Source organism: Haemaphysalis longicornis, unplaced genomic scaffold (genome assembly GCF_048455015.1).
Source record: "Haemaphysalis longicornis isolate Haplotype H1 unplaced genomic scaffold, Haemaphysalis longicornis Haplotype H1 scaffold_12, whole genome shotgun sequence".
In the NCBI taxonomy this organism is placed as follows: Eukaryota; Metazoa; Arthropoda; class Arachnida; order Ixodida; family Ixodidae; genus Haemaphysalis; species Haemaphysalis longicornis.
In genome coordinates this window covers 56199296-56224761 of record NW_027526225.1, presented here as the reverse complement: position 1 = coordinate 56224761, position 25466 = coordinate 56199296, and the positions used below count along the sequence as shown (strand labels likewise).

The 25466-nt window shown below is 47.3% G+C and overlaps 1 protein-coding gene across 1 annotated transcript in view; it reads left to right on the top strand.

Moving 5' to 3' along the window:
• Positions 1 to 25466, top strand: part of LOC144162683 (uncharacterized) — an 88322-nt gene that overhangs the window by 30991 nt on the left and 31865 nt on the right. The window contains exons 6-14 of the mRNA XM_077693318.1: positions 1666 to 1771; positions 9060 to 9222; positions 12997 to 13083; positions 13708 to 13839; positions 16138 to 16341; positions 18304 to 18471; positions 19914 to 19996; positions 22528 to 22732; positions 24760 to 24961. Of these exons, the coding sequence (XP_077549444.1) occupies positions 1666 to 1771; positions 9060 to 9222; positions 12997 to 13083; positions 13708 to 13839; positions 16138 to 16341; positions 18304 to 18471; positions 19914 to 19996; positions 22528 to 22732; positions 24760 to 24961 (1350 nt within the window). The remainder of the gene's footprint in view (positions 1 to 1665; positions 1772 to 9059; positions 9223 to 12996; positions 13084 to 13707; positions 13840 to 16137; positions 16342 to 18303; positions 18472 to 19913; positions 19997 to 22527; positions 22733 to 24759; positions 24962 to 25466) is intronic.

Sequence of the window (25466 nt, the reverse complement as noted above, 5' to 3'; positions counted from 1 at the left end):
GTGCACACCTCGCGAGGTGTACACACTTCTTGTACTGAAGTGGAGGGACGGCCCCGTAACGCATCGTCGAATACGACCACGTTCAACCATTTCTGTTCCCCTGACACGCATGCTAAACAATGAGGGCAACCGAAGTTCATCATTAATGCTGAACATCCACCAACTTGCCCAACTCGAAGTCCTTTTGAGCAACGGAAGTTGCGTAAATACATTCTACGTTAATTTTCAATTAAAAAAAAATGGCGCAGCTTCCACTAGTGGTTCAAGCCTGGAGAAACAGCAGATCTGGCCCCTCTGCCTTCACCGGAGGCCCGGATGTACCACCTCACTTGAATTTCCGAACGTTCCTCTGAAAGTTCTCCATGACTGCAGGCCCGGATCGTTTTGTCCGCAGCCTCGCACATCTATCCCAAAGTGGACCGCGTTATCACGTGCTAAAATACGAGTCTTCGCGAACTCGGCGGCTGTAGCGCGAACTGTACTGTGCTCTACACTTAAGGCGCCAACGCACGTAAACTGCTTTATTGTGTTTTTTTTTTCGAGCTCCTCAAATGACGCAAGCACACGCGCAAACCTGGACGACGCCACGCGAATGGACCAAGCTCAAGCTTAAACATATCTGCTGTTAAAGAGCTGTTCGGAGCGGCTAGGTTGCGGCAGTGAGGCATATATACGAGCGAGCGAATGCAAGAGCGAATGCAAGAGCGAGCGAGCGAGTTCATTTCAAGTTCAAAGTCATCGCTGCGAATAACCCAAAGGAAATAATGCTGTGCGCCCGGTATGCGGTGATAGCTCAATTGGATATACGCCGGCTTCATAACGCGAGGGTCCCGTGTTCGATTCCCACCATGGGAAGTGTTTTTCTCTCTTCCAATTGGAGGTTTTCTGTTCGCGTTGGACAACTTACGGTCGGGCTAAACAGCTCCGCTCTTAAAACAAGCGTCCGGACTTTTAAAACGAGCATCGGGTGGGTCCAACTCGACACAGGCAGCGAGGAGCGCACAAAAAGATACTAGTATTTCTTGAGTGTTATGCATGATGATCCTATAGGCTGATCATTCGGGTTGTATTTTCGCCCATCGCTCTGCAGCCTCACTCACCTATTGAATAAAAGGAAAATGAAAACAAAATCAGGGTAGGTTAGGTTAGGTTAGGTTAGGTTGGAACAGACCTTCGAAGGACTTCGAAACATTCTCCCCGCCATGGTGGCTCAGGCTAAGGCGTTACGCTGCTGAGCACGAGGTCGCGGGTTCGATTCCCGGCCGCGGCGGCCGCTTTTCTGATGGAAGCGAAAAGCAAAAACGCCCGTGTGTTCGAGATTTCGGCGCACGTTAAAGATCTCCAGGTGGTCAAAATTAATCCGGAGCCCTCCACTACGGCGCGCCTCATCGCCTGCGTTGCATCGACGCGTTAAACCCCACAATCAATCGAAACATATTTTCCCACTCATTCCTGATTATACAGGCACTAAATTCGGCGTCAGAGGTGACATATGCTGCACTTCATCTGGTAAAAAAAGTATTGCGAAACATTTTACGACAAGCGTGGCGAAGGCGCGGGCGCAAACCACTTTTTTTTTTTTTTTTTTGCAGAAAAGGGCCTCGTGTGGGGTTTTTCAACCTTGTTTTTTTTTTTTTTCTTTCTGTCTCCGGTTGTGTTTCGCAGTAAAGGAACGAAGGACGAGTGCGGTGTGTGCAACGGCAAAGGAGCCTCCTGTTTCCTCTTGAACGCCATTCGGCCGTTGGCTGTGCCCGCTGACGTGGACGTGCAGGTGAGGACCGTACACTTCAAGGCTGTCTAGTGGTTCGTAAAATTTTCGTGCTTTGGCATTTCAAAATGAGCGCCACGTTTCACAGACTGGCAGCTTGGAACTTCTTGAAGCAAAGGCCTGGAGGGCCGGGGCTGTTGCGACTAATTCTGGGATCACTTGCAACACATAGATCTTCATGCTAGTATATACTAGAGGGAAATCTGGCGCTGCAATCGCGAGTGGTAGTGGGTGCCGCCATCGCAGCTAGCGACAGTTCCTCGCCTACCTGGCTTAGCTAGTTACATGGCTTCTTTTTTGTCTCAAATACAAATTCAACAAAGAAGGGTAACATCTTTTTTTTTGTTCATCTTGCATGAAGCTTCTAAATAATCACTGAGAAATATTTTTGGAGCTTCAACTTTATAACAAGCAAACAAATTTGAATATTCCTTTGCAGTAATACTGTTGCTTTAATGCAGCCAGAAACAACTTTTCAGTGTGTTCATGAGCCATGCTAAGGACAAGTCGAACGTGCTTGCCCGGTACAGGACGGAACACTCGCTGAAGAACGGATCGCCGAGACAGTGGCGCCAGATTTCCCTCTAGTATATATTAGTATGAAACTCTGTTGTAACAGAACATTCATGAAAGTGAAACATGCTTGTTTATGTTGCTGCGATGAAGAATACTGCTGCCTAAACCCGCAAATACTGAAGCTTAATGTCTCTAATATCCATATCAATAGACAGAAACGATAAAAAGCATTCAATCACAGTGGAACACACACGATTTCATTTCGGGTGGCGGGGAGCGGGCAAAAAGGGGAAAAGAACATAAAAGGAGAAAAAGCTTTTAAAAACAACAAAACAAGAGAAAATGAGAAAGGCAAAGCAAAGAATCTACATAAGATATAAGTATAGATTTCGAGACCATGCCGTAATTCACATTGCTTTCCTATCTTTTATGCATTTCTTCCCTCTGAAATTGCGAAATGGCTGATCTTCGTGTTTAGAACATACATGAAACATCGAACACGCATGTGATCGGCGCGTAGCTTATCGACGAAAAAACAATTATTGGTAGTCATTTCTCGCCAGGGAGAGGTATGTTCGTCCGTCGTCCCCCTTCCCTTCTGGAACGACAATTTCTAGGGCTCCATCGCGGCTCCATCGCGCCTTCTTCCTCTTGCGTACGTCAGTGTTTGACACTTTCGCAAACGCCCCTGTTAAAGAAACCGAAGCGGGGACCGCGGGACATGAATGATCACTTTAATGGCGGATGGACATTTACAATGATGGTTAAAATGGGGGGCAGCTGCAAACAGCCACGTCTTCCTTCTCTAATCAAATCAAATCAAATCAAATCAATTTATTTCCAACAACAGTGTTTTCTACAGCCTCCCGGCCGTGCGATTAGCACAGGGAAATGCCGAAACTAGAGTTTTCAGCGGTCATTTAGCGTCGCTTTCTTCGTTGCACCAAACAGCAAAAGTTTAAGTTCATTAATCAGTCCATGATACAAATCGATGTAATGTCCGTGGTAGCTGCACCGGAGTAGTCCATACCTCTGCTTCCACCTACGTTTCCAGCATCGGTGGCACAGCCGCTCTGTGGAATCAGACCGTCGTAAGCGGTTCGTCTGGAGCGTCGGTCGTCTCGTTAACCACGTAAAAATTGCCGCGGAAGCATATTGCTGAATGCGCATCGGACAGCCTGTCGTGTGTTGGAGGAATCACTGTGCCAGTTGGGTCCTTTTGTCCGGATGTTGATCGCACCCTTTTCCTTTCTCGTTTTTTCGATCAGTTTGTTCAGGTGCTTTGGGCCAACCTTATTTGTGGTAGTTGCGTATGCACATAGTAGGGCCCCTGTGTTTCGCTGTTTTGTTTCAACGTCGGCATCTTCACATTTCCAAGTTTTACCTTGACCAGTAGAATCCTTTTCAAACCTTTGCTGCAGCAAAGGTGACATCTATCCGGCGTCTCCATGGGTAAGCCAGAGTTTCTTTCGTGGTGTCGATAACATCCGCTGTGCTTCTTCGTTAACCTGTGGCTTTTGTGGGCCTTCATTAGGTCGTTTCTTGCGCATTGATCTTGTTTTCTTTCCAGCAAAAACCTTGCAAACACTACGGCTCTGCAGGTTCTTACACAGCGTTATCATTAGTCTGATTATTCGTCATTCTTGTTGCCGGTAATCGAAAACTTTCATCGTTGGGGTTGCGGTCGTCTGAGCGTGCAACAGGAACGGGTGCCCCCACTCGGTTATTTGATGAATTAATCCCTCGTTCGAAGGAATCATAACCGTTTCGGCGCAATCCAGGCCCTGTTTATTGCACGCACCGTGTGCCCATCGATCAGAGCTTTTCGGTGGACCAACCGGTTCATGGGGAAATGCATTAGTTTTTTGACTGGATGGCATCGGTCCCACCAAGGTAGCGTGAATTCGCATTAAAGAATAGGCGCGTGTATCAAAATTTCGGCGGCCATTAAAGACACACGGGTGGGTTTAAATTATCCGCAACACTCTCACACTGCACGCCTGATATTCCAGTTGTAGTTTGGGCGCATAAAACTCCCAAGCATTGAATTTTTTGAGTGGCGGTTGATTTGTTTCACTGAAAACAACCCGAAATTACCCGGTGCCACAAGCTCTTGTTGACTGCTACGTGTCTCCACACGCGAACGTCACGAGGAAGACATCCATGTTATCACGTAATTATCCAGCCAAAAACGGCTGTCGACTTGGATTCTCGGTTGAAGGCGCGGTGATGTACCACCCTGACAGAAGCTATAGCATACTAACAAATAGGTTCAGAGAGAGAGAGAGAGAGAGAGAGAGAGAGAGAGAGAGAGAGAGAGAGAGAGAGAGAGAATTCTTTAATGAGACCGAAGAGGTTAGCCCTGAACAATGCTGGGCTCTTGCTACTTCAGATGGTTGGTGAACATGTGATGAGGGTTACATGCTTACATGAATAATACAGATGGGTTCAAGTCACGAAAGGCAGCGTATTTTGTTTTAATGTCGGTGCGATTGAACGGGAGTTGTTTCTCTTTCCCACAACCATCATCGCTCGATCGATCACAATCCATTACAAAGTGTGACTGTGTCCGCAGAGTTGCCTGAGACAAGTGCGAGTATCGGAATTTTTGGCAATCTTTTGCATGGTTACAAATTGACAACGTGATACGCCTCTTAGAAACGCTTCTTTTCTGCCTTGTCCTGGCGTGACATGGAACAACCACTTTGAAATGACCCTGACCGTGATTCGACCAATGACCTTGAAACATTAGCCTCGACGTGCCGCTTTTGTGAGTTCGTGCGTGCCGTCATGCGTGCGTCGGGCGTGCGTGCGTGCGTGCACCTTGAAGCCCTCGAAGCTCATTGGCGGATGGTCTCAATGCTGATTGGTCAGCGATTTCATCTCCAGGCACGCCGAAACGCTGAAAGGCGGCAAAATCAATCCGCTACACTTATTGCTGCCTGCACCGAAACTGTGTAAATTATCTTTATTTTGGCGCGAAAAAAGGTTGCGCTGAGTGCTAAGCGAATAGGGCTGCGAGTTGCGAACGTTGCACTCAGGTAACAAAATTGCTTGGAAATTTGCCGTATTTTTTTCTTGTAACGTCTACATCAAATGTATTAAAAAAAAGATGGATTATAGGACGGCCGGTGTATTTGACAGTTTTAAATTTACACGTCAAACTGGGTATAAGACAAATTTGGAGAGTTACAAACTTAATAACACTTCGCATGGTTATAGATTGGTCATAGCACCCCCCGCGGTAGCTCAGTGGCTAACCCGTTTGATTCCCGCGGGCTTGATTCCCGGCCGCGGCGGCCGCTTCTCTGATGGAGGCGAAAAGCAAACAAGCCCGTGTGTTCGAGATTTCGGCGCACGTTAAAGATCCCCAGGTGGTCAAAATTAATCCGGAGCCCTGCACTACGGCGCGCCTCATCGCCTGCGTTGCGTCGGCGCGTTAAACCCTACAATCAATCAAAAGATTGGTCATAGCAAAGAAACGGGATAAAGTTTGTTTCAGTGTATTGATATTAAATCGAGCGTTGATTCCACTGCCCTCATCCGTTCCTCTCCTCATTGAAACCTGTAACCTAAAATCTGACAATAAACCGGTGACAAAGAAACCGGTGACCGGTGATAGCGCCGTGTCTTGTCGTTCCTTGTCCCGTCTTTTAACGCTGTTTTGAATTCAGTTAGTGTGCACCGACTATCCCAAACAACGCTATAACGCAGAAAAACCGCGAGGGCAAAATTTTAACTCCGCGTATCAAATTCGCGAGTGCACATGTTCGCGAGTATTGTGTCGCGAGTACTACTAAAGCGCTAAGTTGGGCGAGTTGGTTACTTACTAAGGAATTCATCGTACTAGCGAACATTAAAACAGGGACAAAAATAAAGATAAGACGAAACACACAGCGAACATTAAGACAGGGACAAAGCTAAAGAGAAGACGAAACACAGCGTGTGTTTCGTATTCTCCTTAGCTTTGTCCTATAATGTTCGCTAGTACGATGAATCCCTTAGTCGCGAATACGCCAACACAAGTCCACTTGCGTATTGCGCCAATATACTTAGCCTGACGAAACTTTTTGGGACAAAGGACCTCGTATGAAACTCTGACACGACAAATCTCAGCAGGAGTATTTTTCTTGATACATTGACTAAGAAAGAAATCATTTTTTACGGGCAATGGTATGACCCGCGTCTTTCAACATAAATGTCCAGCTGACCCGACTTGCGTATATACCTTTTCTTCGCAGTACAAGAAGCAAATAGTCTTATCGCGCACTGACGCATAGGTCACTCTATACTATAGTACCGGACATAAGTCTCCCATAATGTACTACCGTGGCCGCAACAGATGATCAGGGTCATGCGCGATACGCATCTTAAAAATTAAATATTGTGAGTTCCCCGCGCAGCTTACTTACCGCTCGCCTTGCCCGTCGTCTACGCTGACATATTTCAGCGATGTTTGTAGTGAGGGCAAGTCCCGGCACCGGGCGCATTTCGGACGCTGCCGCTTTCACGCTCAAACGGATCAATACGGTGCGCGATAACTACGGGGGCCTGTACAGAATCGATACGCCTTTTCCTTCCCGTTGAAGTACAACGCGACGAGAAGGGAGAGCTACTCAAATTGCGGGGTATCGAACGCACGTGTGCACGTTCACGTGCATCCTGTTTTTGTTTCGTTCGGAGACAGATAGCAGAGCTTGTCCCCACATGGAAGAGCCCAAAGCGGACCCTTGGAATTAGGTCGCCGTGATTTATGGCTTGTAGGGGTTATGGGCGTTTTGCAGGCGATGCCTATACCTATTTAGACTTGGTCCGTGAACACCAATCGATGGAGCTCGTTCTGACAGGTGGTATGTCTTATCGAGGTCCAACAGCGCTTTGCTTTCGATCAACCGCTACTTCCCGATGTCGTTTTTAAAAATAAATGATCAATCAATCAATCAATCAATCAATCAATCAATCAATCAATCAATCAATCAATCAATCAATCAATCAATCAATCAATCAATCAATCAATCAATCGATCGATCGATAAATCAATCGAATGAATGAATGAATGAATGAATGAATGAATGAATGAATGAATGAATGAATGAATGAATGAATGAATGAATGAATTCAAAGAACGTAACAGGAAGCAGCCACTGAGAAGAAAGGAAGCAGTGGCCAAGCGCACAAGTGAAATTTGTTAAAGGTGGTGAAATCTGTTAAACACCAAATCGACGCATCAATTTTAAACTATGGGAGACCAAGTAATTACAATAAGTAAAATTGCAAGGGAAATACCTTTACGAGAAAATAAAACTTCGAAGGCGTGCTCTAATGAATTCGCGATAACCTATGCGCATCGAACGCATTTAATTTTGGCTAGCCGGTTTCGATGTGCAAGCGTTTCCAGACAATAAAAGCACCTAAAACATGAAGTACCTGTCAATGGAAGCTACTGTCAACAAAGCAAAGACTACTACAAACGTAAAGTCTGTTAATATTGCAGGTGAACGAATGGCGCTATGCCCAATGTCTTTCCTTTCTCAATTGTAATTGTCATGCAAAGCCCGGTGTAATAAAAATAAATAGTATTTATAAGAAGTATTTTTAAAGTTCACACTTGCTAGTATACTATAGATATTTTATTCTTTGTTCAATTCATGGTAATACTGTAGCTGTTTTCTCTCCCCATGTTTCACCTGCTGTTTTCTAAAAATTAATTTGTTTTGAAGGGAGGGCTGGTATCCGTCAGGTATTCGAACACCTTTTGCCTTCCTTTATGCACCTTTGCCGCTGGCTGTAACACTGGAAATAAAATCCCATTCCATCATGATGAATTCTAGCATTCACCCCGGACGCCATAAATAATCTGCGCCACGTTTACGGATTTATATTTACGAACAGAATGATGCGTTTGTGCCCCTTTATTTAATTAGGCCAGCGGCCGAAGAAACCAGTACACCCGTAATATGTAACAAACGCATTCGACGAGAGTGTCATGACTGGAAATGAAATACACTAAAGTGGATGCATGTTGTGTTCCAGCGCTCATGTGTGTCCAGTCGTCTCCGTTTTTGTCTGTGTGCCAGCTGCGCTGTCTTAACCTCATCATGTCATGACTGGCTTTCGTGGTGTTACGCAATACTTTAAACACTTAGTGGTATCATGGCCGCTCTCCGACGACGCCAAATATTTGTAATGTCATCATAACACCTCTTTGTGAAACATTGACTCTCATTGAAACGGACTCTGAAGGGACTCTCAGAATTAAACAGCCCCAGGTCATGCCCCCTGTGGTAAAGCCCTTTTTGTGCGCAGCGCGCACCGATTGCAAGAAAAAAAATTTATGTTGGCACTTATGCCTACCTGCGACAGTAAGCTACATTAGTACGTCGCATGATTTTGTCCCTCTGTGCGACATATTGCCTATTCTGACTCGACCTGTTTCTGTCTTCGCTTCTTTAAATCTTTGTTCTCGGTGCCTGCTCGTCCCTCAGCTCACAGATGCGTTTTTTTTGTGTGTGTGTGTTTTTAAATAGCTGCAGACTGTAACACGCGTTCATAACACACTCAAGCTTAGCGTGACGAGATATTTCTCATGGCACTGTTCACGCCCCCGGCTGAATGACGCCAAATTTGGCCGCTCTGCTTTTGCTGAATCTGTACCTCATGATGTATCCGTACCATGTATCTGTATCTGTATGTATCTGTACCACATTGTATCCGTGAGGTGTAAAACGTGTCCACTCTACTGAGGCAACGCTTCTCCCTCTATTGCCCCGTGTAGATCACCCTAGAAGGCGCCTTCAGCGGCGAGTCGCGGGACATTCTCTGTGTGTTCCGAAGACGTGATGGGACCACGACGGAGGCCCCCGGAGAACCGCCCATCACGGCCCCTGGCCGCGGAAATGGAACAGTGTTCGCTTGTCAGCCCAGGGCTTTCTCGCAAGGTACGTAGAGAAAAAACTGAGTCGGGGAAGAGAAAAATGAAAGAAATGCTCTCTTTTCGCGCGCTGTCGGTGCTTTTGAAAATGGCAACAAAATATACGTGCCGCATAAATCTTCGTAATTATTTTAAGTGATACTGTTTCCGGATGTTTCAACCACAATTTAAAACTACCGCCTTCACATCCGCGTTTAAAAGAACACTCTAGAGCTTCTTAATTTATGATAATTTCGAGTAGTTACAGTAAAAAGGAGCCCTGTAATGCGAATGCCGGAGCTAAAAAGATAGTCTGATGTTGCAATATAGCCCGATGAGGAATTTAAAAGGGGCATGTGCATATGGGCAGGTATAGGTGCCTCTTAGCGTGTACTCCGGCGGTGCACTCCACTGATTCCTGGCGCCGGCGACGCCGCGCCTCTGTTAGGGCAGCGCGTTTAGCAGCGGCGCCAGACGAAGCTCTCGTATTTACCACGCCGCTCGTTGTCCAGGAAGAACTGGGTGGGTAGAGCATTTACACAGCAGAGACTAGCCTTGAGTTACGCGAACGCCTTTATAAGGAGAAGACCTCGGGACCCCTGCTCGCGCCGCCGCCGATGAGCCTGGTCCCCAAACCTTGGTCTCAGAAAATCGAGAGCAAACCCCTGCCCAAAAACATGAGACCGGGTCGCAACGACGGGCGCAGAAAGGCCAGGGTCAAGGCCCTCATCGAAACGCTGAGACAAGCGGAAGAACAAGAAGGTGGAACGGGGATCACCCTCTACACGAACGCCTCTCTACCCAAGTTTTCGACACGAGCCGCGATCTCGGTCACGACGAAAGACGCTCTGGTGACGTGCGCATCTGTCAAAACGGCGTTCCCGGAAGAAGCGGAAGAGGCGGCAATAGCATTGGCGCTCACGTTGCCTAACGCGAGCAAAATAATCACGGACTCGCAAAAAGCGTATGCCAGCTATAGAAAAGGGCAGGTGTCTCTGACGGCACTCAGAATACTAGAGGGAGGAATACGCCGCATACCCGAGCAGAAAGTCGAACTTATATGGACACCGGCTCACTCAGGGCTGGAGGGCAACGAACTCGCCCACCAGCTTGCCCGAGAACTTGAACACCGGGCAGGCGAGCACGAGCCGCAGGCCATAACGACCTACAAGGACATCACCAGCCACTACAGGGAAGGCAGACGGCGGTACCCTGACCCGCACAAGTCGCTCAGCAGAGCACAGCAAACGATCTATCGCCAAATACAAGCAGGATCCTTCCCGCACCCCTATCTCCAAAGCAGAATGTACCCCGAGATATACAAGAAAGAGTGTAGATTCTGCGGGCAATTGGGCACGCTCCGGCACGTCATCGGAGAGTGCGATTTCACCGAGGCAATCCCCCCACCCCTTACCCAACCCTCAATCACCCTTCCCACACCCTTTAACGAGCGATGGGAGACCTTGCTAACCAGCCCCGCCTTGGAAGACCAGCTCGTCCTGATCTCCAGGGGCCAGGCAGCCGCGGAAGCATATGGGTCCCGTGAAGAGGGAACCACCCCATCCGGCACGTAGTCGCCGCAATTTTGTGTGGCTAAATAAAGTTGTCTCTCTCTCTCTCTCTCTCTCTCTCTCTCTCTCTCTCTCTCTCTCTCTCTCTCTCTCTCTCTCTCTCTCTGGATGCGCGTTTCACAGCAACCGCCACAGATGGTGCCGGAGCAAGACGCCGGTCTCGCCTCCTCCTCTTCTTTATTAGATGCAGAGCATCTGATTCACTCGCCTTGTCCCTCCGGCGTCGTCGTCGTCGTCGTCGGCGTTGTCCACCCCTCCCCCATTCTCCTCGCCGCGCCAGCTGCGCTCTCCGCCGCTCACCCCCCTCTCCTCTCCGATAGCGAACACTCTCTCGCGAGGGGCATTGGATTGGATTGGATTGGCTTGGCTTGGCTTGGCTTGGCTTGGATTTGGATTGGATTGGATTAAAGTGGATTGTGTTGGATTGTGTTGCGTCATAGCCGCGGCAGACGCGCTGGGGCCGGCGCATGTGCAGTACTCTCTCTTCCGCGGTTTCCTCTCCTTCGGGCGCGCTGCGCATATACGGTTGGTGTGCCGTTCTCCGGCGAAGCAACGTCCACGCTTGACTCAAACACCTAGAGTCCACGCCGCTTTACAAGTAGCCAACGTCGTCATCGACTGGGACCGGCTTACGCAGTCCCCTCAACGTTATGCGCGCTATAAAACGCGGTCCCTTCGCCGCTCCGCCTATGCGTCGCATCTACACAGGCGTTCCCGGGAGGTGAGGTGGGAGTTTTTAGGGGTGAAGCCCCTTAGGGGCTGGAGCAGTCGTCGTCGTCGTAATCGTCGTTTCATTTAGTCACGGTACTAAAACACCGGGGTACTCGTTTACGCCTCGCACTAGAACGTAACGCGCACTAAAAAAAAACACCGGTACACTCGTTTACGCCTCGCGCTGGAGCGCTTCGCAACGCGTACTAAAAAACACCGGGACACTCGATTACGCCTCGTGCTAGAAAGCTTCTTGCTTCAAAGACACGAGACTTTTACAGCAAAGCTATATACCTCTACCCCCCAATGGTTTCATCTTCGTTGGCAAAAACGCCAAGGCGTTTTTGCATGCTTCGCTCTTCCCCAAGTTTCACCGTTCACGTTAGTGGAGATGGCCCGGGATTTTCGCGAATGAACAACCTGCCTGGCTGTGTGAAAAAATAGTTACTGCGAGGTTGGGCAGGCGAGTGGGTCCACCAGATTTTCTCTGGTTACGTCTGACTTCCGGTAGGCTGTCCGAGAACTTCCAGTGGGAAAAAGCGTGGCGAATTCTTCCTACACAAGACGTTTTCCTCAGGCTACCGCAGCAACGTTCGCTTTCCTCGTAGATCTCCCCCCGCTATCCCCGTGCTTTCATCTTCCGCTTGGCTCTTCGTTTGCTCCTAATAGTTGGTTACGAGCTACATGTCGTAAGCCAGGAGCGGGCGCCTCGGAAGCTGTACTGTTACAGTTAGCCATTTATTCTCCACTGATTGGTTATAATAAGGTGAAAGTCTTATGTTCGCCAGAAACGAGATGTATATGCAATAAAGAAATATTTGATAAGTATAGCACGGGGAAGCCATAATGTTTGCCTTTAAAGCGCCTAATTGGTCTGAAGTGAACGGACTAATTTTAATACGTAGCATTCTTTGCTGAGCACCCCCTAAGCCGGGACCCTGCATTCACATAAAAATGCATAATAGTCGGAAGTAACGCATTTAAGCGATATAATAACGTAAATGGGGATAATTGGCCGAACGGTATTTTAAAAGACTAAAAACTAAGAAACAAAAAAAAATAGTAATTTTACAAAAATGATCTGGCGAAATCAATGGTACGCACCTTATACATCTCCTCAAAACAATGAGAACTAAACTAAAAATCCCTAAACAGGACCTTGGAAATCTTTGGCTACTCATAGCCAAATTTGGCTCTAAAGGACTCACAATTTAGACAAGCGGCACAAGAATTGTGCGCATTTGTTTACAATTGTCTTAATTTCCGAGATTTTTTTTATTCCTAAATGAAAAATAGGATTAGATGGCCCTCAACACCAAAAAAAAAAAAAAATGCTAGCCATTTCGGTGCTAGAAAAGTTAACATTTATAAAGCTTGAAGTTTTTTTTTTTTTTTTAATTTATGTGAAACACGCTGAGCACTACAGGGATCTTCTCTGTTCCTTAGCAAAGCACCGGAGTTTTTTTTTTTTTTTTAAGGACGATTCTAGCCAAAATAAAGATGGTTTACTTGCATTCCAGGAACATACGTGGTCACGGCCCGGCTTTCCAGGATCGGCAAAGAAGTGAACAACTCGAATATAGTTCTCACCGTCTTCGACAACCAAGGCAAGCTCGCTTTATCTCGCCAAAATACGCGTGGCTTAAAATTAGGTTTAGCCCTGTAGGATTTCAGCGTTAATTAGTATCAATAAACCTTAGTATTGATAGCAGAATTTTAAAATAACGCTTCTAGTGGAATGCTAATACAATAAAAGGAAGCCAGCTTTTGAAACAAATGCCAAATAAGTGTGGATGTATTATATTATTTTCCCCTCACAACAAGCAACGCCGTGTACACCTGAGCACGTAATCTCGGGCCTCAACTGTACCCAAAAATGTACCATCGGCGTCAAATGAAACGGGAACACGAAAATATGAAGCTGAACACACAAATAGCGCGATTTATTTCCATGCAAGCCAAAATGACGCGTGGATTAGTTACAAAAACAAAGTTGGGAAAAGTGGATTTCCAAACATACCAATAGCATGCCATTATATGAACTCTACGGACAGTATTTTTCAATTTTGCACGTTCTGGTTCATATTTTCGTGTTCGCGTTTCCAATGACGCCAATAGCACCTCTTAAATGTACAACCAAAAAAAGGAAGAATAGAATGTTTGTTTTCATAATTACGGGATCACAGCGATGACCTTACGAACATTTCTTGTCTTACCCTTTTCCCGTTCAGTGTCGTTCGAGAAGATGGAACCCGGAAGTGCCCCCTACCGACGGGAAGAGAACAAGGGCGAATTCTTGACGCTCACCTTTTCTGGTGGGGGCGTGCCAAAGTTTCCTTTGTACTGCATCCTAAGGCCAACCGGTAAGGGCACGTCAGTGGAATCTGCGGCGAGGTACGAACTATCCTGCCAGGCGTGTTTAAAATGGTACACAGCTAAAGAGAAAAAAATTACCGCTCACCACGACATGGTTTCCACGGGACATTGTTTTTTTGCGCACTGTACGCTTCGGGTGCGCTTCCAAGTCTAACAAGTGAACACCGATGCGGTAGTTACGCGAGTAGCTGTTTGTTTGCTTTCCATGTCATCGCTCGTGCTGTCTATAATCATCCATTCTTTCTTTCTTTTTGTTTCGTTCCCTTGCCCGAGTGCGAAGTAGGAGGACGAAGATTACTTTCACACTAAGGCCGATTACTTTTTATTTATTTATTTTATTTTATTTTTATTTATTTTTATCTTTAGCTTTATTTTATTCATTTTAATAAATAAAGAAAATAAAGCTTTTTCTATCCCTCTCAAAGCTGTGTTTGAGAATACGTCACCAGAGCACTGAAGCAATGCAACAGCCCAGTGGCCTATGTGAAAATCACACGCACCAAAATTAATCTGTAATAATTGTCTCTAAATGGAAAGCATTCATTTGTCTTGATAGCATTGCTAACTATCCCCTCACAGGCTTCCGCAGATAAGGACCTTGGAATTTTTAGAGAAAAAAAGAATCCGCTACCTTTGCAGTTGAGATGCGAAGACGGAGGAAGCGGCGGAACCGGTGGTGTTCACTAGCTTGTACTTGGCTTTTCTTATGTCTGCCCCTTTCTTAAGACGAAGATGGTTAAAAAGCGAAGCTTTCTACTTGCAAACTGAGTTAAATCAGTGTCCACAATCCTCCTTCCTAAAACCAAAAATCACAACTGCGAAACCCCGAAGCCAAAGTCCGCTTCAACTCAGCCATACTTTAATGCCAACGCCTACGCTACGAACCCAAACGAAATGCTGTGCCGGTTTCATGAGTCGAGCGAACTCAGCCGAAGTCCAAAGCCAACGCCCGCGCTACGGAAATGATGTGCGCCGCGAATTAGATGATTGCGCAATCAGATATACGCCGTTTTCATAGAGGGAGGGACCCAGGTTCGATTCCGACCACCAAAAGCTTTTTTTTTTTTTTTTTTTTTTTTTTGAGGAGCGCATTCCCAATCCTGCTCGTCGGCTCCTTTCCTCCTCGCCACTTTTCCACACACCTCTTGGCTTTGAATTTTCCACCTCTCCACTTCGCTGAGCGCAGTTTTCCGTCAACGACCCGCACAGACAGAGCTGAAGCTTGAAGAGCTTCGTTGTTAAAAGGTCTTTTAAGATGGGCAGTGCGAGTGACGGGAGAATGCTCCGCTAGAACCCTTAAGCTTGCTTCACTGCCACACTGCCCCGTATGCCATGGTGCACCCTTTACAGGCAAGGTGAAGCTTAGACAAGGAGGCGTAAACGGATAAAGTCTCTGGCCAGCCTGTTCCTTCACGAGGTTTCGTGTGGAAAAGGCTTTCTAGATACTGACTAGAGAGGCACGTACTTTAGGGTGCCTTATGCGTCGCAATGTGCAGCCACGGTTTCGAAAGCGCGGATGCTACCTTGTTCCTTGTTAGGTTTAGTTTCAACTGCGGCCCGCGGTCTCAGATTGTTATCCTATCGATCGTCAGCGGCTAGTCTCCGCAGTTAGTTCGCTGTATCGCGTCAAGAGCGGAATGCTGGCGAGCCACTATTTCCTCGGGCTCGATCTTATTACATGAATATTACATCGATGCAGACCGTGAACCGCGTTTGCGTGGCTGTGGCGCAAGCATTGCTCACCCAGTTTCTGTTGATTCGTCGTCATGTAAACGCCAGGATTCGCTCGGAAGGGCCGACGAAGTCGCTGCGTGAGTGTGCTCCGACACAGTCTATCTTGCGGCTGCGCTATCTCCCTGGGATGCGCTTTCTTCGTAGCCACGTAAACGAGATTACAGACAGCTTAAGGCAGCAAAACGGCCGATAAAAGCCAGAGCGCGCCAACAGCCTGACAGCCCAAGTGTCGCTGATTCGTAAGCTCTTGTGGAGTGACGGTGGCGGTGACGTCCGCTCAGGGAGGTCAAGTGTACAAAACTAGGTTGTACACATTGGAGTGATTTAGTTCCACTTATTGTACCCTTTAACGTTCCAGAAAATGTGTACATCAAATTATGAAACCGAAACGTCAAATGAGCAGCGGAATGGAAGCACAGTCGCTATGATTCGGGGGTCTAAAACACTAGCGTGCAGTTTAAAACATGGTGAAATTCAATTCTAACGCGAGGAAGGATCGTTTGAAGGTGTGAAGGTCTGCTTCAGAGCTGCGCGCGCGCATCTCCTTCCAGGCAACATGAAGAAACGCGTGGTCGTGCCTCCCCAGGGAGCGGCGCCTGCGCACTTCACGCAGTGCCGCGTGCCCCTTCCGAAGACGTCGGTCGAGTACGTGGTGCACCCGTCGCTCGACGGGCAGCACCCTCTGGCGACGGGCTTCAACCTGTCGCTGTACGCCACCAGGCCCCAGATCACAGCGTCGCACATCACGGCGGACGGTGAGAGCAGAGTCCTTCAATATAGCGAGCTGCTGAACTCCCCATACAGAGGGATGATGATGATTGATGATGATGATGATTGCTATTGGTTTCCCCTTTGTAGCGGGGTGATGACATGTCATTTTACCAAAAAGGACTAATATAACCATGTTTTATACTCATGGTTTAATACTAGCGCTGCTTAGGGCAGGCACAAAAATCTTATTAGGCACAAACTACTTTTTTTCCTGCTACAGGTGGTAACTGTCCTAGGCAATATTCCCCTCTCTGCTTTTCGTCCACCAGCATTCTAATCTTCTTTTCGTCCCCTCGACAGCCTTGAAGGTAACTTCCTCTGTGATACCCTTAAATCCTAGGGCTTCTGGAAGCCGAATGTTTCCCTCACGTAGACTTGGATGGATCCCCTCACATTCTAACACAATGTGCCGATGTGTTAAGAAGCCCATGTGTTAAGGGCCCACGTGTCAAGAAGCGCCCCCTGTGGTTCCGCCTGTTTACTAGAGACGTGCGCAATCTTCTGCCATACATCAACAGGAATATATACAACAAGCGAAATGCTTGGCTCGTCAATGAAATCGCGTACAGCTTCTTCAATAACTAAAATAGCGTCCTTTTTTATAGCCATTTATGAACAAATATTTATATTGTCCTACCAAATCAATTATTTGAATGTCGCAGTGAGCGGACTTGAAGGGACCTAGGCTGCTTCCAGAATTTTGGCAGAAGCGACCAGTTATGGTGCCACCGAAGATTTGAGGAAATTGTGTCGGTGGCGTCAAGGCCGCAACCTCTGTCAAAATATAAAGGTTATGGCTAGTTATGTCCGTGGAATAAAAAAACACTATCATAACGCTCCCATCAGCACGACGGGACACCGAGCCCTTTGAGATGCAAGGATTTTATGTTTTGCCCCTATTGTTGGCATTGTGAATTGGGGGGTTCTCCGCAAGGATATTGTAGGGCGTACCTCAGGCGCCAGAGACTACAAACCGACGTCATGAAATTTAAGGCGTCAAAGGCTTCTTGTGTATAGACGTTCTGGCCGGTGAATCTGCAGTACTTTTTTCAAGAAAACTCACGGAGTGTGTAGTGTGCAACCGTCGGAGATTCTGTTTTTGCCGTGAAAGTTGTGCACGGCAGCGGAGTGCAACAAAACATGTCGTCTACCTTCCGATTGAACACAATTCACCGGACGTCTGAAATTAACCTTCAGCAAACAAAATATCCACCTATAGCAGGCAGGTGAGGTGGTTGAACACCGTTCAACGGACTTCCGTAGCGTGTTCGGATCATACTGCGGCGGCAAAAATGACACAGTTACTAAGTGAAATGAAGACTACAGCTCTGGGTTACCCTTCCTCAAATTCTACGTCCGTCCGCCCGTCCGTCCGTGAGCCAGAATTTCTGATCAACAGACAGACATTGTGTCTGTCTGTCTGAGCATGATTGCTCACTACAACCCGCCGCTGTGGCTCAGTGGCTATCGCATTGTGCTGCTGAGCCCATGGACGCGGGGTTGATCCAGGCCGCGGTGGCCGTTTTTCTGATGGAGGCGAAAAGCGAAAACGCCCGTGTCAGCGCAGGTGTAGCTTTGGAGCGCAAACCTGTAAACCTGACAATAAATAAATAAATAAATAAATAAATAAATAAATAAATAAATAAATAAATAAATAAATAAATAAATAAATAAATAAATAAATAAATAAATAAATAAATAAATAAATAAATAAATAAATAAATAAATAAATAAATAAATAAATAAATAAATAAATAAATAAATAAATAAATAAATAAATAAATAAATAAATAAATAAATAAATAAATAAATAAATAAATAAATAAATAAATAAATAAATAAATAAATAAATAAATAAATAAATAAATTTTAATCAATCAAACAATCAATTGCTGGCTAAAGAAGCTTCAGCACACAATTTGTCCTTAGCCGCACTATCTTTGCAGGCAGCAGCGCGGTGGTGCTGTTTGACCGTCCGGTGAACGTGTGCTTGGCCTCGACCTGCGACAAGCTGCTCACGAGCGACACGCTCAGTGCACTGGGACACCTCAACACACACTGCCGCTGGGCCACCAAGCGGCAGCTTGTCATACAACTTGCCAAGTCTTCTTCAGGTTAGCTCATATGGAGCCACGTCGCCCGTTCTACGGAGCTTTTCAGCTTGCAGTGTGTAGTGCGGGGCAATAGTTTCCGGGCACCAAATAGCTTATCTGGACCACCAAGAGTTTGCCTTGCACTCATTTAGATTGGTTCGAACATTGGCGTGCTGTTACAGCGAAGCTGTTAGCCTCTCGTTGGTCGGAAAAGTTCGTGTCGTAAACAAAAAAGCCAGGCAGGACCCAGCAGTTCTCGCCTAAGGCGCAGAGCACATGCGTCAGGCTAATCGGGCATACAGCATATGGCTCATTGTTCGTTTAAAAAAAAACACAAAACAAGCATCTGCATAGTTTTATCGATTATAAGGCGCGAACAATGGGATCCCCCCCCCCCCCCCCCCCCCCTGTGTTTCTGGTAGAGATTATATTTGGAGATTGTTTGAAGGCTAGGCAGGACTAGTGTCACTAAATGGAGCAAATATTGCCCAAGACGCCGAACGCTAGCGTCAGGGTAGGCACGACCCAGCATTTGCCGCCAGAGAAGTCGAGTGCCAGCGACACGCCCGCCGAGACAACGAGGAACATTTCACACCCTCCCCCATCAGCATGTGTAGTGGTTTACAACAGCTTCGAGGGACACCCACTTTTGCAGGGCCGGATGGCGACCATTTTTTTTCTTTGCATTCAGGCACGTGCAAGTCCTTAGGTGACATTGCCTTAATGGCGATAGCCAGAGCGCATGTTGCTGGTAGTCAATAAACAGCAGCGCATGGAGCAGGACCAGATGAAGTGGGAGCAAGCAGGGTGCACGGCTGTACGGAGATGGTCAGGAGAAGAAGAGAGCTCCTATCATGTACTGTCACCCCCTACACTGGTATCCGGCGTGGCTATGTCAAATGCCGCGGCGGCTGCGACACCCATTCAAGCTTTGTCGTTTGGGGAAGCCAAATTGCCAAATTGCCAGTAAAGCCAAAGTGCGGTTGGCGGCTATCTTCGGGTGACTAGTGGAGATATTCCGGTCGAGTTGTGAGGTCCAAAGGTTATTAGGAGGGGAGTGGGAAATGTCGGGTGGGAGTTGAATGTGGAGTATCTTGGGGTTGGGGGGGGGGGGGGGGGGGGGGGGGGGGGGGGGGCGGAGTTGCGGCGAATTTTGTGTAGAATTTTATTTAAAATTCAAGTGGTCATTTGTCTCCACTACCGTACTCCCCGTAAATGTTCCTCATGCGGACGTCTGTTCATCTTCCTCGGAATAATCCCTCACCTCGCGATCTTCTGGCGCCCTTCTTTAATAAACAGAATGAGCGGAGCGGATGGCACTTGCCGCGGCATCTCCTGTATACATCTCAGAAAACTGGCGATGCATGCTTACTTCGCCGAAAAGGATTCATAAGAATTTTTTGTTAGTATTTCATGCTCAACCTGCATGCGGAAGATGACGCAAACCTCTGCTTTTTTTGTAGGTGAGAAGCTGAAGCTAGCATTCAACTCCGACAACATTGTTGAAGACAAGCAGTCCGTCATCTGGAACGTTGGCGAGGACCTGGTAGGTCGCTCTTCTTACCCTGCAATTAGAATGCCGGCAGTTTGTTACCTCGGTCGTATGGGAGCATCGCGCAATCAACGCGTGCACCATTAGGCCCAAGGCGGCGGGGCATGGCGACAGAGGATAGAGCTACACAAGAATGTTCGATTATTAACGCGAAAGTTTTCTTAGTTGGACGATGGCGTCTTGCCAGAAAACTAATGCATTTCCCCATAGACAAGTTGGTCGACCGAAAAGCTCTGGTAAGATCTCTGGACACACAGCGCGTGCGTGAAACCGGGCTTATCCATTGTGTCAAAACGGTTACTTGGAAATCGCGAAGAAGGAACGGTTCCAGATAAGACAATATAGGCGCGTGGATTACGAAGAAGGAGTACAACAGTATACCTCTAGCTTATAAACCGTGTATCGGTACACATTCAGATCATTTAAATAGATGCGTTTACGTAGTGTGCGACAAATCGTCGCAATTGATCGATCTTTGTCTGAGATGTGGGTCTTGGAAGGTTTGAAGATCTTTGTTGAAGGTTGAAGGTTGGAAGGTTGAACATCTTGGAGGGTTTGAAGATCTGAAGGACGTACAGTGCGCGTCAGGCTTGTCTAGGGCAAGCGAGCGCACGGCTTCGGAGCATGCTGGCGACATCTGCTGATAGCGGCTGGGTTAGAGATAGCTTGCCATTGCGCGTGCGTGGATCTCGGACAGGCCCTGGCCGGTTGTCGTTCAGCTTGGGCCTCTCATATTTGCAGACGCCACCACCCGCAACGGGCGCTTCTTTTCTGCATGCCAGCCGTAAGCGGTGACACCGGAGATCAGTGCGTAATTTGACGCGGTGCATTATCACCCCAGGGGCTTACGTAATCGCACAACCGGTTCGACCGAAAGCCCTGCAGTGAATTCTTGTTGCGTGCTTTCCGTTTGGTACGCTTGAGATTCAGAAGATTAGCGCTCGTTTCTTTAGGCGATTGCTTAACTGCCTGCGTAAATGCGTCAAACGGCGCGTCCATCTGGCCTGTCACCGCTCATGGCTGGCACTGGAAGACCAGCACCCCTCGTGGTTGGTGGCATCTGCAAATAAGAGCGGCCCATGCAAAATGACGACCGGCCCGACCCTGTCCGAGATCTGCGCACGCGCAATGGTAAGCTATCTCTAACCCAGCAGCTATCAGCAGATGTCGCCAGCACGCTCCGGAGCCGTGCGCTCGCTTGCCCTAGACAAGCCTGACGCGCACTGTACACTCTTTAGGCTGGACGAAGCTCTCGCGATTTTCTCAACTTCCTTTAGGAAGGTACGGTAAATTTTTATTCCCTCCCTGCGGGCGAATCAGCTTTACTAGTGTTCAAAGGCATTTCGCGTTTATTTAATCCATTTGTTTATCCAAAAGTGCGTAGAAGTACTTTATAGGCGTATTTATACGCTTTATTCGACAGACCAGCCAGCTAGGATTAATTCAAAAACTTTTCTAGTACTCAAAACGGGGGTTTTGGAGTCACTAAATTTTAGGACCCCAAGAGAAACAGCGAAGCCAGCAGTCTCCGTCAGATTTTCATTGTTGTAGAACGTTGTTCAGTTCTTTAACGAGACTTGCCCAAATTTAAATGATCGGCGTTGAGTTTCTCGTTCCCACATACGTCACTACGCTCTTTCAGTCTGCCTTATCGTTTCGCGTCACGTACAGTAACTAAAGCCCAACCAATAACCAGAACGGAACACAGGTTCATTATAAGCGGCCCTTCGGGGATTACTGTATACCCCTACAGCTTTTGGAACCGTAAGAAACTTCGAATAAGGCAGCAATTCTAATGAATGAATGAATTTATTGAAAAGGGAGAGGTCGAAAACTTCGTACGGGGGAAGGGAATACAGCAAATCTTATTTCGACGAGGGCTTACTGTGTATCGTTTCTGTCACGTGGTGTGCTGTCAGCACGCGTGTGTGACCAAAATTCAGCACTACTGTATCGTTTTTCCAACTAATTTCAAGTCTCGCAAAATATCTCCTGCTGTAGAAACTCCTTAAAAAACATCAATATCTTTTTATTTATGCGCGATCCCAACCTGGTAACTGATAAGTTTCGCCAAGGTGTATTCGTTGATAACTTGAACTCATCTATAACTATTTGCCTAACTGATCGTCACAAACACAAAATTTGTGACAGCTACACTAGGACTATAAGAGAAAAAAGAGAGCATTGGTACAGACAATAAACGATTAATCGACTACAAATGGCTATAGAATCCCCTTTCGAGTTTCTAGGAGCAGTTGGAGGTCAATGTGAGAGGCCTTCGTTCTGCAGTGGACTTGAGCAGGATGATGATGACTATGATGATGATGATGATGATGCGTGCTAATGCCGCCTGGTGTACACTGCGTATGTGCTCGTGCGTGCGGACATAGCATCATAGCTTCCCAGAGCGGTTGGCAGGCCCTGCCAGCGAGGCCAGAGCATGAAACGCGTGCAAGAACCGGCTTACAATCGCGACTCCTCCTCGAACCCCATCCCCGCATGCGCAATTTTATCTGCCCTTGTAGAAAACGGACGCCAGGAGATCTCAATCCGAGAGCAGCGCCAGCCTATCGGCCGTGCTGACGGGGCCGACCGTGGCTCCTCGGTGCGGTGCGGTAACCTTGAACGTTGTCTACTCGTGGCCGCTGGGCGCCGTCGAGGCGTTCGTCTGGACCGCTGCGCGAAACGACAGTGCCAACCTGGAGGACTACCTCAAAAGCAAGCTCAAGGGTAGGTGGGATAAATGCCATCACAGTAGTAGTAGTAGTAGTAGTAGTAGTAGTAGTAGTAGTAGTAGTAGTAGCTGTAGTAGTAGTAGTAGTATAGTAGTAGTATTAGTAGTAGTAACTTTATTTTGACCAAAAGTTGTGGTGATTGCACCACTGAGCTGTTCGCTCAGTCATCTAGACAGCGGGGCTCCCGGTGCTTTGGGAGCTCGGTGTCTTCAGCCAAGTGGGCGAGGGCTTCTTGCACGTGGGGAGCTGGGCTAGAGATGGCAGCCTACCACTCTGTTAAGGATGATGTGTTATGAAGGATGGGATGATTTCTTCTACGTGATGCGGGTATTAATGGACGTGACCAAATGATGTGAAGTGATGCTCGTTCCACAGAACAGAAGGGGCAAGCGTCCTTATATTCCCCAGGATATAAGCCGCACCTCGAAGGCTGGGTTCTCATGTTTCCTTAAAAGGGATATAATTGATGGTGACGACTTACCAGGTGTTGCAAAAAAAAAAAAGTATTTCCGCTTGCGCAAGGAATCCTGGCTGACGGCTGAGGGAGAAGACCGTTCAAGACGTCTACGATCTCTCTCTCTCTTTCTCCACGTTTGCAAGCCGGTTTTCGCTAGAAAATGAGAGCTGCAGCCGGAAATACACTGTATGAGCAAAATGCTGCCTACCAACTCTTTCTTCCGTGCGGTGTCCTCATACCTCAATGGGACTCGCCAAACACGTGGAACATGCTTCGCCGAGCATCCTTCCTGGCCGTTATTTGTCACCAGATAAAGCCTGGCCAGAATGCGTGGAGGTGAAAACGCGACGTTGGCACTGTACCTTCCAGCAGTCAACTTCCCTGTTACGAAATCTTACGAAAATTGGCCATCGCGTCTGTTCTTGAATGTTTTTCGAAAGGCTGTTTCTACCATAGATTCTGAAACGTGGTTTCAAAAATCGAATTGAGTTTTTATGAGACGCTGGATGGTAAATGGCTGATTAAAAAATTTCAAGTTACCTTTAAGCGCACACCACTTCGCAAGAACCACCGCTGGCTGGAAGCGGGTTCCGTCGGGGGGCTGTGTCACAGGAATCCACAGTTCTGTCTGTGAAATGTGTCAGGGTTTAATTTGTAACATCGCAATTGTATTCGAGATTTACCACTGCCATTTCTATTCAGTAAGGCAAGCACAAATTAGCTCCCGGGACTAACATGTTTTAACAAAGGAACAAGGCGTTTCCGCTTCATCTCTTGCTATAGGTCAGTGTTCCCGCTCTATGAGATTGCGTTATGTCACGAGAAAAAAAATTCTTTTTTTTCCGAGAACAAGTTAATTCTAAAACATGAGGGAGTTTTTGTTCAGGCATCAAATCTTTATATATTCATAAGAAACCAAACGTGAATTATGGAACACATTCACGCTCAATTAGAACTGAGCTAGAAGCCAATGGACCTCTTTTCGACGACATGATTACTGACAACACAGGATATAGAGTTAAGTCGCCTAAGTACTTCCGGAGGGGCTACTTTGTGCAAAATCGTGCATGCCGTTTGCAGTGCCTTTATGCGGAGCTCTTTCTTTATACCTCCTACTCATAGGCGCGTGCTCTAGCTTTTCACATCTTCAATCGTTTACCTTCGTTATTAGCATTGCACAGCGAAACTTCCTATTTTGGGGAGCGATAAAACTGTGATGCGGGACTCTTGGCTCGCATGCTGAAAAGCCTTTACGTTGCCGTGAACCAGAAACGAAACGCTTCTCAGTTTTAAATGTCACGAGTGAACGTCAAAGAAGGCTCCTTTTGCACGGCGAGAAAATTTTCCACGCCTCGCACGTACTAAAATATACTGTAAAGGCTCGTTATAATAAAAACGCTTTATTCCAATTATCGTGATATTCGAAGTACTTCGTGGTGCCCGCGTGTAAAGAGCGCGTTTTGTCCGAGTAACGAGTGTTTACGTATTTCCCCATTTCGGCCTTCCCTCGAGTCCTTCCAGCAATGTGCGATGATATTTCCCGCGATCTGGCGACACTGCGACAGGTACGAGCACGCCCTTCCTGACGCTGGAGGCGGAAGAGCTGGAGATGGACCTGCAGTACCTCTTTACGGTCAAGGTGACGGCCGACAGCAAGAACGTGGTGGAGGCCTCGCACGCGCTCGTCCGGAGGGACGTGAACGCCCCCATCGTGGCACTCTTCAGCGACGCCATGATGGACGGCCATCAGGTGTCACCGGAAAAGGAGTGAGCGGCGTATAACCCTGAACCATTCAGAAATGATTCACGCATCGACAGACATAGTTGTGTATAATCATAGGGGATCTCTGCGTTCTTGCTGTGGCGATACCGTAGTCCGATCCGCAGTCCGTAGTCCGATGTACAAGGGTTCGGTTTAACGATAACTTACAGGTGTTTTTGAAACAGCGTACGTAAACTCTGGCATGCATCATCATCATCATAGTCATCATCATCATCATCATTATTATTATTTTCATGAAATATTTACGTCGCACTACAGGACGGCGGCCTCACCCACCAACTGCTCCCATCCTGCGCTGTCAAAATGCATTATTTAACACTGTGTGCTCATCCCGTCCTTCCATCTAGCTATCAGTTATTTCTTCTAACTTCGTCTCTAGGTAGCCATTCTCCTACCCTGTTTTGCATATAGGCTGGTATCACGGCTATACATCAACGCTTGGAACCATGCCCGCCATTTTTCTTATACGCAAATCCTACCCTGGCGCTG